The sequence below is a fragment of the Hylobates moloch genome, unplaced genomic scaffold (genome assembly GCF_009828535.3).
Source record: "Hylobates moloch isolate HMO894 unplaced genomic scaffold, HMol_V3 SCAFFOLD_15, whole genome shotgun sequence".
Classification (NCBI taxonomy): Eukaryota; Metazoa; Chordata; class Mammalia; order Primates; family Hylobatidae; genus Hylobates; species Hylobates moloch.
In genome coordinates this window covers 10411889-10426628 of record NW_026652290.1, presented here as the reverse complement: position 1 = coordinate 10426628, position 14740 = coordinate 10411889, and the positions used below count along the sequence as shown (strand labels likewise).

Here is a 14740-nt window from a genome sequence, read left to right as displayed (position 1 = left end):
GTTTAAGAAGCACTGTTTTACACTATAGTATTTGTTCAGCTATATCTTGTTAATCATTTTGTCATCCACCAACATTCCACCATCAGTTGCAATCCCTGAAATTGCCTTCATTGCTCTACTTGCTCTGAACGTAATTTAAAAGGCCTTTGGGACTCTCTAATACTTTTTGCAATACTCTACTCATCAGGACGTCTCATGAACCTTGCAGGTCTTTGGTGTTTGTCTCAGTATACATGTCTGAGTCACCTCTTAATTGGAGAGCACTGTCTTCAGCTCATCACTCTTTTTAGCTATCTCCAGGCCTCTTTTTCTCACATGAAAATTATATGCAGGTGTCACTTCAGAATTTCATTCTGAAGATGCATCAGGCTAATGTTTGGCTAGCATTCTCTTCAGAGTTTTTCCAAGCCCAGTGAAAATAACCAGGCTTTTTTTTTGTCTTACCACCTTACAACAGCTTAAGTCCTATCCAACTACAATATTCTCCCTATCACAGATACAAGGCAGCAAGTTCACAGTATCTCAAGCTTCCTCTACATGCATCTCAACAGTTTGAATTGGATTAGAAAGAGGACTTGTTGGCTTGCTTATCCTGTGAGTAACTGTGACATTGACTGCAGGTAATAATAACAAGATCTCTTTTATTTTTCTAGGTAGCAAACCATGTGATTTCTTCTGACCCTGTTTCGTCTTCTGCCAGTAGTTTCCTGAGTTCGAACTCTACTTTTTGCAACAAGCAAAATGTACACATGTTAAACAAGGGCACACAAGCAGGTAATTACTTGAATCTAAACTTTTTCATTGAAATACATTGAAATGGCTCTTAAACATATAAGATACTCAACCTCAATCATAATAAAGGACATGAAGATAAAACTATATCCAACTGCCAATTTTCATCTTATCAGATTGGCAAAAATTCAAGTTTGATGGCAAGTTTGTGGGCAAGAGTGTAGGGAAGTGGGTTCCCTTGTATATTCCAGTGGGAGTAGAATTTGTTTCAATGTGAAAGGCAATTTGACAGGTCCTATCAAAATTACTTTCACTCAGCATTTTTACCTTTGAAATGTCTGCTGTAGATATACTATGAATATGTGGAATTTAACCTATAGATATACTTGCATATGTGTAAAATAGTGTACAAAATTAACCACTGAAACATTGTTTTTTATAGCAGGAAATTAAAATGAATTTAGGTGTTCCTCAATAGCTGAATGATTACATGAATTATTGTATATCTAGATAATGAATGAAATTCTACATAGAATGAGGAAGGTCTCTCTGTACTAACATGGAAAGTTCTCCAAGACATATAATTGATTTTAAGAAAAGATACAGAACAGCGTATAGCATACTACAATATTAATTTTTTTTAATAAGAGAAATAAAGGAGGGAAGAGAATTGCTTAAATGTGCAAAATGAATTCTCTGGAACCATATGGGGGTGTGAACAGAGTAAATGGAGACCAGAAGTAGGAAGGAGGATTTTTAGCTATTGCCTTTCAATACCTTTTGGTTTCATAAAATAAAAATAAATAAACTTTCTTGATTTGTTTCTTCCCCTCAAATCCTGTCTTTACTTCTGTCAAGCTCTTCCTTACCTGGGTGACTACCAAAAGGACTCTAAGTATTTATTGTCTTTCTGCCTTGGGATCAGAGTTGAAATTCTTTACCCTTTGAACCTATATTCATTCTTCTTTCCCTCTAATACCTAAAATGACTTACAAATGAAACCCTTTCTTTTTTCTTCTCCCTCTTTTCCTTCCTACTCTCCCCTGTCCTTCCTTTTCTTCCTCTCTCTTCCCATCCCTCCATCGCACACAAAGGGATTGTATTTTTGAAACATTAAAAAGGGTTCATGTACTCACTTGAATAAATCTGTCAGTTCAGCCTCAAGTTTACTCCCAGAGACACCTATGATCCTTCCCCTCAGGTAACTTGGAGATTGTGAACGGTGCCAAAAAAAACACTCGAGATGTTGGGATAACTTTCCCAACTCCAAGTTCCAGCGAGGCTAAATTGGAAGAGGACAGTGATGTGACTTCTTGGTCAGAAGAAAAACGTGAAGAGAAAATAATCTTTACCGGTTATCCTGGGGACAGAAAGTTAAAAAAGAACAAGAATTCCCATGAAGGTCAGTTTCTCAATCCAGATCTTCTAGTAGAGAAACTAGTGAATTTCAAGTCCCCTGTGATGCTGCCTCTGTGTTTCCAAGTGACTCTATGTGGCCCCCACCTACCCCCAGCCACCACCTTGTCAGGTTTTCAAAGTCCAGCACTGCAGTTCCACAGTCATCCTTGCAGTGAAACCAGACTCGAGAGCACCCTGTGGCTGCTGACAGCTGAGATCTCTAAGAGTCTGTATTATATGCATGTCCTTGATGAGAGCTGGGTGGGGCTGTAAAAAAGTGAAAAATCTGTTTTCCTTCTAAAAACTATTTCCTGTAGGAATTTCCTGGTTTGTTCCTGTGGAAAATGTGGAGTCTGGATCAAAGAAGGAAAATGTACCCAAGGCTCGTGGCCCTGGCATCTCCTGGTTTGAACCAATAACCAAGAGCAAGCCGTGGAGGGAGCCACTGCGGGAGCAGAACTCGCAGGGGCAGCACCTGGACAGTCGGAGCTCCCTGGCAGGCCCAGGCAGAGGGGATGGCAGAGACCCACTGAAGCCGTTTGTGAGAGCAACCCTGCAGGTGCAGTGACGTTGACTTAACTTTAGCCCTATGTGAAGGGAGAAGAAGGGCAAGGCGCAGAGAAGCTGGCTCTGTGACTTGGCGAGCTGAGGTGTAGGCCTGAGAGCCTCTTTTCAAGCACCTCCACAGTTCACCTGTTTTCACACAAGGGCTGGGTTTCTAATCATCCATCAAAGGATGCCTTACTCTTAACCATAGATAGTGAATCACCCTCAGGATCTGAGGACAAGGCCACAGGAGGGAGGATTTGCAGCTCTGCTTATTGGGCTTGTGGGTCCCTGTGTGTGGAGGGCCCGGAGGACTGATGCTTGTGCGGCCTCATGCGTGTTCCTCCATGTCCACAACTCCTGTTTCTGCTCCATGTTAGATTTAAAGGAAACCAAGTCTCTTCTCATATGTCCCTTGGGGGATAAAGGAAATGTTATTAATGATATATTTGTTTGAATAGATCTTTAAAATAGCACCATGGGCAGAGCTGTATTGTGCTGACATTTCAGAGAGTTGTAATCACCATAGTCTTAGTTCCTGCCCTATGCTGAAGGTGTGTTTTTGATCCCTGCGGGTCCAAGCTGGAGCTCTCCCCCACAGAGAGGTGTCAGAGGATTCTTCAACTCTAGATATTTTCTCGGCATTTGAATCAGGCTTCTCCAAACCTCTTGGGCAGGTGGTATGTCTCCAGGCATATGGAGAGTAGATTGCATCATTAATCTGAGGCTGGGCATTTTCTCTTTTTTTTTTTTTTTTTCGTAGGAATCGCTTCAGTTTCACAGACCTGACTTCATCTCCCGCTCTGGGGAGCGGATAAAGCGCCTGAAGTTAATAGTCCAGGAGAGGAAGCTGCAGAGCATGTTACAGAGCGAGCGGGATGGGCTATTCAACACTGACAGGGAACGGCAGGGCCACCAGAATCGCATGTGCCCGCTGCCCAAGAGAGGTACGCCCTGCCCGTTCACTTTCCTGTGAGTGGAATAGAGAAGGCAAGTCTGCTGCTGTGCTGCAGAGCCCTGCCAAAGGCCAGGCCAGGCCAGTTACATGGGCAGACAGCGACCTTTTTCTTGCCAAGACTCAAACCTTCTTAGCTAGCAGAACCTCCCCCACCTTAGCCGTCGGCACATTCATGATCCAAGTAAGCCCAGTTACTCTAGCCCTGTCACTGCATCTTAAACCAGCTCTGTGTCTGTGAGCAAGTTAGTTCCAAAAGTTCCATCTTTTCCTGAAAAGATGGGGCTGATTCCAGGCTTTCCTACCTCTTAGGATGGTAATAATAATAATAATAAACACATAGTCCTTACATCTTGCCCAGGCACTGTTCACATTAGCACTTACAACACTCTCAGTAGGTACTATTAATATATCTACTTTATAGTGAGAAAACTGAATCAAAGGGAGATTAAGTACCTCTCCCAAGATGACATACCTAGTAAGTAAAAGCTAAGATTTGAACCCAGGTGCCCTCCTCTGGAGTCTGCATTCTAAACAATTATGATAAGCAGATCTTGATAAAATAATGAAAGCTGTGAAAACTACAAAGCACGACCTAATTCTTTCATCCAACGTTACCTAGAAACTGGCCAGTTTTCTAATTCAAAGCCTAGTCTTTGCTACAGAGTGTTAGGTCCTTAGGGCCTTAGGCTGCTGTCCCTGTTACCCTAGTTTAACCCTGGCCTGCCTTGGTCATTGCTCCCCACTCAGTCTTGCCAGCTCAGGGTAGGGGCACCAAGTCCTAGCAGCTCCCTCTCCCAGCTCTTGCACCACACCCTCTGGGTTAAGTCACCGTCCACTGAAAACCCTTTCTTCTCTTGCTTAGTCTTCCTGGCTATCCAGAAGAACAAGCCTATCAGCAAGAAGGAAATGATTCAGAGGTCCAAACGGTAAGACCAAGAAAACAAGAGTACGTATACAAGTGTAAACCAGGCCACCAAGTGGTCAGGAGCTCTGGCTTGCACCCAGAATAAAGGTATTATGCTCAAGTCTAAACATTATGAGAAAGTTGTGAGAGTCATTTCTCACTTATGGCACTGAAAAAAAAAAATAGCACATCATGGTATGAATGACTCATATACAAAAGATGAAAAACTCCTCACTAATTTGCATGTCTTAGGCTCCTCTTTATTAGAAACCTAAATGTAAATAAAGAATATTTTAGGCCGGGTGCGGTGGCTCACGCCTGTAATCCCAGCACTTTGGGAGGCCAAGGTGGGTGGATCACTTGAGGTCAGGAGTTCGAGACCAGCCTGGCCAACATGGTGAAACCCCATCTCTACTCAAAATACAAAAATTAGCTGGGTGTGGAAGCACAAGCCTGTAATCCCAGCTACTCAGTAGGCTGAGCCGGGAGGATCCCTTGAACCTGGGAGGCAGAGGTTGCAGTGAGCTTAGATGGCGCCACTGTACTCCAATCTGGGCGACAGAACGAGACTCCATCTCAAAAAAATTTAAAGATTATTTTGAAATAAAATTAAATATGTATTTGGGCCGCACCTTTTATTTTAGCAGTCCCATTTCTAGGAATTGATCCAATAGAGTGAGAAAGAACAGTGTTCTCCAGAACACATTAAGTTAAACTTTTTTAAAAAATTACATCTTCGAAGCATGTGAACGCTGTTACCATTTGTGGTCTTTAAAAATAAGTATTTGTACCTATGTAGATGTGTATACTTTTATATGCATAGAATATTTCTGGAAGACAGAAAACAGTGGTAATACTGATTGCCTTTGGAAGGGATAACTGATGTAGTAGATTTTTTGACCTTTTATAATTTTTGAATTTTGTGCCATGATGAACGAGCATTAGCTACTCATTAATTAATTCAGTTGAGTGTTGGATGTGGTGGTACATTTCTGTAATCCTACCTACTCAGGAGTCTTAGGTGAGAGAATCTCTTAAGCCCAGGAATTTGAGACTCCAGTGAGCTATGATCACACCATTACGCTCTGGTCTGGGTAACAGACTGAGACTCTGTGTTCAAAAAATAATAAATAAAATTTTAAAAATTTAATTCATTTCAGATATTCATGTATTGATCATGAGAATGCCAGAGAATAAGTTAAGATTGACTTTTTTAGGCGTTCTTTGGAGACTTGCTTTAATAAGAATAGTCTCTTAGTTGGCATAATGTTTCTGAAGTAACGGTACTTTAAAATAGTTTATCTCATGGACTTTAAGCATTCCTCTTGAAATCTTCTTTTTACTCTATCTAGTCAGCCCTTACAGGCAATCCAAAGGGATGCCTTGGATGCTTTAGTCCAGTGGTTCTCAGAGAGTGGTCTGTGGAGTCCTGGAAGTTGCTGAGACCCTTTCAGGTGATTTGCAAGGTCAAAACTAATTTCAGAATGACACCAGGATGTTCTGTGCCTTTTTTGCTGTGTTGGCTATTTGCACTGATGATGCAACAGTAATGGGAGAGGAGTAAAACCATTGGTGTCTTACCACTATTCAAGACAGTGGCACCAAACTGTACTAGTCTAGTAGGCATTGTATCCTGCACAGCCTCCTGCCAGGAGTGTGATGGAAGAACAAGGAAGCAGTGTAAATGGAGGTACACAGGAAGCACTTCCTTTGCACAGTGAAAGATGATGACTGTTTCAAGGAAAAGCACTTATGCCATGGTTTGTGTCGTGAGCTGAACCAGCTGCCTTTTTCATGGAACATGACTTTTACTTGAAAGAGTAACTGACAGAAAACCAATTATTCTGACTTGTGTTTGTAGCAGACATTTTCTTGAAAATGAAGAAGTGAGTCTGTGACTTCAGGAAAATGTCCGACAGTATCTGTTGCCAAAGAAAATGTGAGTTTTCAAGCCAACAATAGAATTCTAGAAAACTTGTATTCACCACCATGGGCTTGATGACTTCTTAGTACTTAGACCTTTCTGATGAGATAAGCAGTGACATTAACAAATGTGATGTTTTTCATGTTATCTAAATACATTTGTCAACATTTGGAAGATCTGCATAACTCCCCGGACCAGGATTTTCCGAATAATTGTTGCTTTTTGTTACAAAATCAGGGAATAGATAGAAGATTCATTCAAATAGTACAAGATAGACTGATGGATTTTTATGTAACAGAATAGGAAACATTTACTGACATGTTTTCAGATTCCACCTTGCAACTAATTTTTAAGAAACTACCACTTGTCAGCCAGGCACAGTGGCTCACGCCTGTAATCCCAGCACTTTGGGAGTCCAAGGTGGGCAGATCACTTGAGGTCAGGAGTTCAAGCCTGACCAACATGGTGAAAGCCTTCTCTACTAAAACTACAGAAATTAGCTGGGCATGGTGGTGGGTACCTGTAATCCCAGCTACTCTGGAGACTGAGGCAGGAGAATTGCCTGAACCTGGGAGGCAGAGGTTGCAGTGAGCCAAGATCGCACCACTGCACACCAGCCTGGGCAACAAGTGTGAAACTCTGTCTCAAAAAAAAAAAAGAAAAGAAAAGAAACTATCACTTACCAAGTTTGGGTGTAGTATCAAAGAAGATCAAGAGTTACCTGAAAAGAATATTACAATAACTTCTCTCATTTCCAAGTACGTGGAAAATCTGTACGTAAGCTGGATTTTTAATGTATACTTTAACCAGAGCAAGATGGGACAACAGACTTAATACAGAAGCAGATACGAGTCCAGCTGTCTTCCATTAAACCAGACATTAAAGAGTTTTCTAAAAAATGTAAACAGTGTCACCTTTCTCACTTTTTTTTGTTTTGCAAAACATCTTTATTTCTCATTAAAAATACAGGTTTCTTATGTTAGCGTGTCACAAGCTTATTGTTATTTCAAGTGAATTAAAAAATAAAGTTTTTCTTAATTTTTAATTTTAATTTTTAATACAGTATCAATAGATAAAACCTACATTGGGATCCTCAACGTTTAGGAGTGTGAAGGGGGCCCTAAGTCTAAAATGTTTTTGAACCACTGCTTCATTCTAACTCAGATCACAAAATGGAATTAGGGGAAATTATACAGGGTTTGTTGTGGGGCAGCTACTTATAGTCTCACTTCAGCAAGAGCAGTCCCTGATGTAAGGGACTAGGAAGCTTGCCTACAGGAAGACAGGCAGGACGTCTCCTATAACATATCAATGCTTTCGACCAGAAGTATACTTATATGAGTGGATTGAGTGCCCATCTTCTGGAGAGACTTTTTAAACTGTTTTTAAACTGGTACGTACATTTTCATTAGGTTGCTTCTATTCACGTTTATTTCTTGTGTGGCTTCTTTTAAAGGAAGTGATCTGTTTCCATCTGAGAATCTTAACTATCATCTAGTAACTCTTAATATTTAGGAAACTACAACCCAGAGAGGAGAAGTAACCCAGCAAGTTAGGGTCACAGCTGGGGTTAGAGCCCAGTGTTTGGCCTTCAATTGTGTCCTATTAAGGATTTGTATCTCTGGAGCCTGTGTTACTCATCTTTTGTCATCACCTGTCTCTACCAAAGATATTTCAAGGTTCCCATGAGAAGGAAAGATTTCAAGAGGAAAGAACGTAGCTCTTTGGAAGCACTTGTTCCAGAGTGGACTTCAGGAGATACCTTCACCTTCTCTAATCTGTTTCCTGCAGAGCCCTGCATTAATCTAGTGATTTTTTTCCAGATTATAGAAAACTTTAGGAAATATAGAGAAAAGTAGAAAAAAGAAAATGAGTATCACTTACCATCCTTCCATCTAAACCTAACACTAGTTCTGTTTTTGGTGGGAGGCGTGGGAAAGTTACAGATACCTGCATAACACACACTTTTTTCCTCAAATTGTTGACCATACTGCATATACAAGTTTGTATCTTGCTTTATTTTATGCAACATTATGTTGTGAACCTTTCCTATGACATTAAAAATTCTGAAAGTTTTGTTTCATATACATGAAACATACTTGTAACATATACATTCCATTATACTTCATAATCTATTTAACCGTTGTTTTGTTGGAAACGTATTTACAATGAGAGTGCATTTATCAAATGCACATTTGTGTGTCTCCCAACTTAAAATCATTGCCACCCAACCCCTGCTAGAACAGATCCCATGTTTTTCACGTGGCCACAAGATCCTCCGCAGCCCACCTCACCCTCACCTCCACCTGTTTCCCACCTATTCCTTTACACTCCTTTTCAGGAAGCCTCGACTCCATTTTTACTAACGCTCATTTTCCCCGCCTTGAGTGTCTTCTGCCCTTCTCCCCATTCCCTTTCTGCTCTTATCTATCATTATTGTTTTATTATTATTATTTTTGAGATGGAGTCTCACTTTGTCGCCTAGCTGTAGTGCAGCAGTGGCTCAATCTTGGCTCGCTGCAACCTCTGCCGCCCAGGTTCAAGTAGTTCTCCTGCCTCAGCCTGCTGAGTAGCTGGGATTACGGGCGTCTGCCACTGCACCCACCTAATTTTTTTTTTGTAGTTTTAGTAGAGATGGGGTTTCACCATCTTGGCCAGGCTGGTCTTGAACTCCTGACCTCATGATCCACCCACCTCAGCCTCCCAAAGTGCTTGGTTTACAGGCTTGAGCCACCGAACCCAGAGCTCCTATCTATTCTTAAGACCCAACTTACCTCTAATTTCCTCTCTGGAGCCGTTCCCAACCTCCTTCCACCAGATCAAGTTTCTTCTCCTCTAGAACATTTTATAGATGTGACCATTTCAGTACTTTTCCATAATTTCACTTGTGTTCACAAACACAATAGTAACACTGTTCATTATCTTATATTGAAACAATCCATTTTTGCATGTAGAGTGGAAAGTAGGAGTTCACCTCATTTATCTCACTCCTTTCCCCCCTTTATCCCACTTCTTTCCCAGACGTAAGCACTATTAGGATTTTATTGGGTTTGTATTTATCTATCTCCCCTTCTAGATTTTGAGCCCCCAGGCCAGGAGTATCTAACGGGGCCCAGGGCCTTTCTGGGAGGGATGAGCTCCTGGAGAGTGGGAGGCATAGGGAGGGATGGTGAGAGGAGATCTCGTGCCTCTGCACCCTGGTAACCTCCCCGCTTTCTGTCCTTTCACTGGTGTCCTTTCTAAGGATTTATGAGCAGCTTCCAGAAGTACAGAAAAAGAGAGAAGAAGAGAAGAGAAAATCAGAATATAAGTCATACCGGCTGCGAGCCCAGCTATATAAAAAGGTCAGTGGGTCCTCTGTCTAGAGTGGGATGGATCGGTTTTATTGGGGGAAAGAGAAATGGAGAAAACACGTTGCCTGTTGAGTGTGCAGTTAGAATGAACCGCATTTGAGGAATGAACTTAGAGTGCCCCGGACCAGTGTTGAAATCTGGAAGAAGGCATCTGTAATTAGACTTCAAATCAGGTTTAGCTCCCCATCCATAATTGTGTAAGGCCCTTTCCATGCATTCATTTGGAGTGAAACCAGATTTCACACACAGGAGTTCATTGACATATCATGGTGGAAATACCAGAATTATCAGGTTTCTATTCCAGAGTCCCAGGTGGTGATTTCATGCCCCTCATTGGTGAGTCAGATACCTCTAGAACTGTTAAACTGGAAAATGTGTAACTGCGGCATAAGAGTTGTCCACTTGGATGGTGAGAGGCCTCCAACTTGTGACCATGCCCTGCCCATCGTCCCAGTGGAGTCAGTGTTGCTGCAAGTCCAAGAACCTCACGAGGCAGGGTTGGTGCTACCAGTTAATTCTCTGAGAAACCAGACCAGCTCCTATGCCTGAAGGGCCATATCCTTCACTGTAATTGTTTCCTTCTCACCCCGTCGGTCACCAGACTGATGTTGGATGGGAGCTGCTTCTGGAGCAGGCCCCAGAACCCAGGCTGGTGCCTCAGGTGGAGGCCCCAGGCACCACACCGCCTGTCTGGTGCGTCAGTGTCGCAGGGCCAGGCCTCTCCTTATGCTACTGTATGTGGGAACTGATGGATTATCTGTGTCTCTATAGAAATAATAGATATTGATTACAGATCCTCTTTCCTGAACCTTTCAGGAAGTATTTTTTATATGACAACCATAGTTTCTGAAGCAGAGTAAAATGAACAAGATTTGAGTAGGACCACACTGATTCTCCTTGGTGACATGGCTGTGGGGAGGAGAGGCATCTGCCTCTGATGGCAGTAATATCTAACTTCTTTCCTGCCTTTCTTTTCTTCTACAGAGAGTGACCAATCACCTTCTGGGGAGAAAAGTTCCCTGGGACTGACACAAGTTTATTTTCCTCAAAGCCTTGGAATTCTATTTTATGAACCTAGAGAAGCACAATCCTTACTTTTGTGAGTCTGGCTGAATAAAGCTTATTCTTTGTCCATGTATATTTTAGAAATAGTAACTTCTAAAGAGTCTGGAGCAGAGTGGTGATTAAAATTCCTAATGGTTTGGGAGCAATACTTTCTGCATAATGGGCGTATCCACTGGGCTGTGTGTTACAAGGATATGATCATTTCTCAAGGATAAGTCCCATTTTGTATGTGTTTTTATACTTTTAGAAAATAAAAACTTTAGAGTAACTCATAGTAAACAATTCTTTCCCATCTGGAGAGATGTAAGGAGCTATGCATTGTCTCCACCGAGGTGTCTAAATGCATCAGTTGAGGGAAATGGGCTCTTAGAATGAAATGTAGCCTGTCTCTTTAGAAACACAATGTGCTGTAGTGGGAGCACTGTTGTGGGCTTTGAGGAGCGGGTGTCTGGTTAGATGCCCACTGGGTACACCCAGAGAATGCTGCAGGAGAGGCGTCTTGGGTCCAGAGCTCCTCTCAGCCCCAGTCCAGCTCCCCGAGGGACTCTCTGTGTAGGCTGGGGAAAAAGGCAACCAGCCTTGGCTGATGGATCTTCCTCCACCCACACTCAGTTTTGGGATTAAAGCCTCAGACCATTTATCATTACACATGAAACCAGCAGTTACAACATAAAGGACAACTTCTGAAACAGATGAGTCAATGAATGAGATAAAGCACTTAACCTGGTAACTGGATCAGAGTGTAACAGGATTTTTTTTTTTTTTCATGTGGCCTGGAATTATAGCTAAGGCCCAAAGTGCTGGAGGAAGGTTTTCAACAGCCTCACTCTAAGTTCAGCAAACCCCAGTATTAAGGTTGGCAAGGGCCAGTTGTCCACCAAGGAGACTTCCTGGGAGGCTGGGTCCAAGAGCAGACCCTGCCCTCAAGCACAGTTCAGAGCTTTCAGATCCTGCCCCCTGGGCTCCCTGCCACGAAGAGGACACTGGGAAAAGAACCCATGGTGCATGAGGTCGACTCCTAGTTCTTCCCTTTCTTGCTGGACAAGGTAATGAAGCACTTTTGGCCAATTTCCCTGTAAAATGAGAGGGTTAATACCTCTAAGCCGCTCTTTACATAAACTCTAAAACAATGTGACTATTTCCACCTCTTGTGAGACATTATTATTCAGAATAGAAACAAATTGTTGTCTCAAACCTGGGTCTGCAAAGAACCCAGGCAAAGATGGAGTCTGATGAGGAATGATGAGCATGACTCTCTCTAGGCCCAAAGCTGTGGCATCCAGACACCTTCCCAGGGCAGTTAGATTTGGTCCTGGGAGGCCCAGGTGGCAGTTGCCAGCCAGCTCCTCTCAGCCCCAGCCAGAGTGCACCTCCTCAGGAGAACTTGTTAGCATCTCCACTGGGTTCCTTTAAACCGGAAATCTATGGACTTGCTTTCACGTTATAACAGTATTTCCCCAGGCCACCAGCCGTGGGCATGTTCCCGAGGCAATGTCAAAGCACAGCAAGTGGCAGGAAGGGGTCATGTTGTGGAGAGTCTCACAACTGCAGTCTTCCTGCCTGTCCTGTGCCAGGAGACCTTTGGCTGAGTGCAGGCTGAAGAATCCAGGCATCAACCTCACAATCCCAGGGACTCCCTCAGTGTTGGTTCTGCCCCAGAGCCCAGGATGGCTTCCCACACTGCACAGTTCTGTGGGGGCTGAGAGCACCTGCTACAAACCACAGAGTCACCACCTCGTGCAGCCACTCCTGCAGCCGTCAGACTTTCCCCATGCGTGGCAGGACCTTGAGCCTCTTATTTTGTTTTGGTTTGGTTTTTGTTCTTGCACAGGTGCAGGAAGCCTAAGCGGAGGCTGCATCATTGCCCCTGGTTCTGAACTGTGGTGGGATTCACTTTTGAATTGCTTCATCCTAGGCCTAGATCACACCTAACCTGGGAAGCACCACCCTCTTCCCTCCTGGAGGTGAGACTCCAGCCTCCTCAGTCCTCTTCCCTGAGAGCAGCTTCTGTTTCATCCCCTCCCCAGCAAAGACCACCAGTGCAAGTGCAAGTATTTTCGGGGGAGAGAATATATGAAGAAAGCAGTCTTTTTAACTGTAAATCACGATGCGTTTTGTATGTTCCCAATGACAGTTTGGAATGATCAAATGAATGATTGTTTGGAACAGTGTCTGGATGTTATCAAAACAAAAACAAACCAGGATTTATTCCCTTGGAGAGTAACAAATGACTTTCCATGAGAACACAGGTTTTGATCAATAGGAATTTTATTACTTGTCACAAGCAACAGCACTGGGACAAAGCAGTGTCTCCCTGAGGGAAAGTGACAGGAGGGTTTTATGGTGCAGTGGAGAGGGGAGAGGGTGCATCATCGCATGTAGAGGAAGGTTTCCGGTGGCACAGATGCAGTGAGTCATGGTGCCAGCACACAGGTTGCATGTTATGGTAATGAAGCTATAGTTCTCCTGGGGTGCAGGCTTTAGCACGGTCATGAGGAAAGTTCACTGGGGTTCGTCTGTTAAGTGGTCGGGGTCTTTCAGGAGCTGGTTCCAACCAACTAGGTGATCACATTTCACACAGGGTGTGGGATAAAACTGGCTTCAAGGCAAGAGGCTGTAACACAGGCTGACTGCTTGAATTGACAAAATTCCTATACTTCCTGGATTCCTTCCTATTGGCCTACAAATTTCCTCCCCTAGAGATATGTCACTCCTCATTCTTGAGGGGTCATTCTTCTGTAACCTCATGCTGATTAGGGATGCCGTGTCCAGAGATATTAGGGGAGTGAAAATCTCTAGACACTAAATCTAAATGTGTTTTGAGGTCTCCCAAGATAGGCTGTAAGGGCTGGTATTGTTGTTGGAAGCTGCAGTTGAAATTTTTCTAATCTGGAGGATACAGATTTTACCAAGAGATTGAAGATCCAGGGACCAAACAACAGTAGTACAAACAATAAAGTTAGTAGTTCTACTAGGGGCAGAATATTACCAAGTAATTGGTATTGCCCATTTGATAGCTTCCCAAATAGTCAGAACTATGGCCCTGTGGATTAAAAGTATGTAACCAAGAGGCATGGGCATAGATCTTCTTAATGTCAACTTCTATTTCCCCTGAGGTGTTTACTCAGGGACAGCAAGAGGAATTAGTAACTGCACACACTCCCCGCTGTTCCACTAAAAGATTGTCTAATATTGTACCATTATCTAGCACCACAGTAACCAAGGAGTCAACTGAGGATGCTAAAGACTCAAGTTTTCTAGTCAAGTTTTTTACAGTGGTTTCATGATAAGCAAATCCCCAAAGAGCAGCCATCCTGGATGCTGCTCCCATCCCCCACAAATTAAACTCATTGCCTTTTTTTTTTTTTTTTTTTTTTGAGACAGTCTCGCTCTGTCACCCAGGCTGGAGTGCAGTGGTGCGATCTCAGCTCACTGCAAGCTCCGCCTCCCTGGTTCACACCATTCTCTTGCCTCAGCCTCCTGAGTAGCTGGGACCACAGGCGCCTGCCACCATGCCCGGCTAATATTTTGGATTTTTAGTAGAGACGGGGTTTCACCGTGTTAGCCAGGATCATCTCGATCTCCTGACCTCGTGATCCGCTCGCCTTGGCCTACCAAAGTGCTGGGATTACACGGGTGAGCCACCACGCCCGGCCCCAACTCATTGCTCTTTTTGACCTGACTTGTAGTAGACCCGCCTCAACAGTCTCAATATCGGAGGAGCTTGCAGGCCAATTGTACATTGTCCTTCCATCCAAACATTCTCCATGCAGGGATGAGCGATGCCAAGTGGGGTAAAGGGAAAGAACCTCAAGGCAAACCAGCATGGGGTAGATGTTTGTGGGGGACCCACAGATGAA

At 43.3% G+C, this 14740-nt stretch overlaps 1 protein-coding gene across 1 annotated transcript in view; it reads left to right on the top strand.

Annotated features, from left to right (window-relative positions):
• The window catches only part of ALMS1 (ALMS1 centrosome and basal body associated protein), a 161781-nt gene extending 150828 nt beyond the window's left edge, over window positions 1-10953 (top strand). The window contains exons 11-17 of the mRNA XM_058428814.1: window positions 654-774; window positions 1934-2134; window positions 2448-2689; window positions 3440-3623; window positions 4497-4560; window positions 9707-9806; window positions 10800-10953. Of these exons, the coding sequence (XP_058284797.1) occupies window positions 654-774; window positions 1934-2134; window positions 2448-2689; window positions 3440-3623; window positions 4497-4560; window positions 9707-9806; window positions 10800-10844 (957 nt within the window). The 3' untranslated portion in view covers window positions 10845-10953. The remainder of the gene's footprint in view (window positions 1-653; window positions 775-1933; window positions 2135-2447; window positions 2690-3439; window positions 3624-4496; window positions 4561-9706; window positions 9807-10799) is intronic.
• Window positions 10954-14740: the final 3787 nt, after the last annotated feature.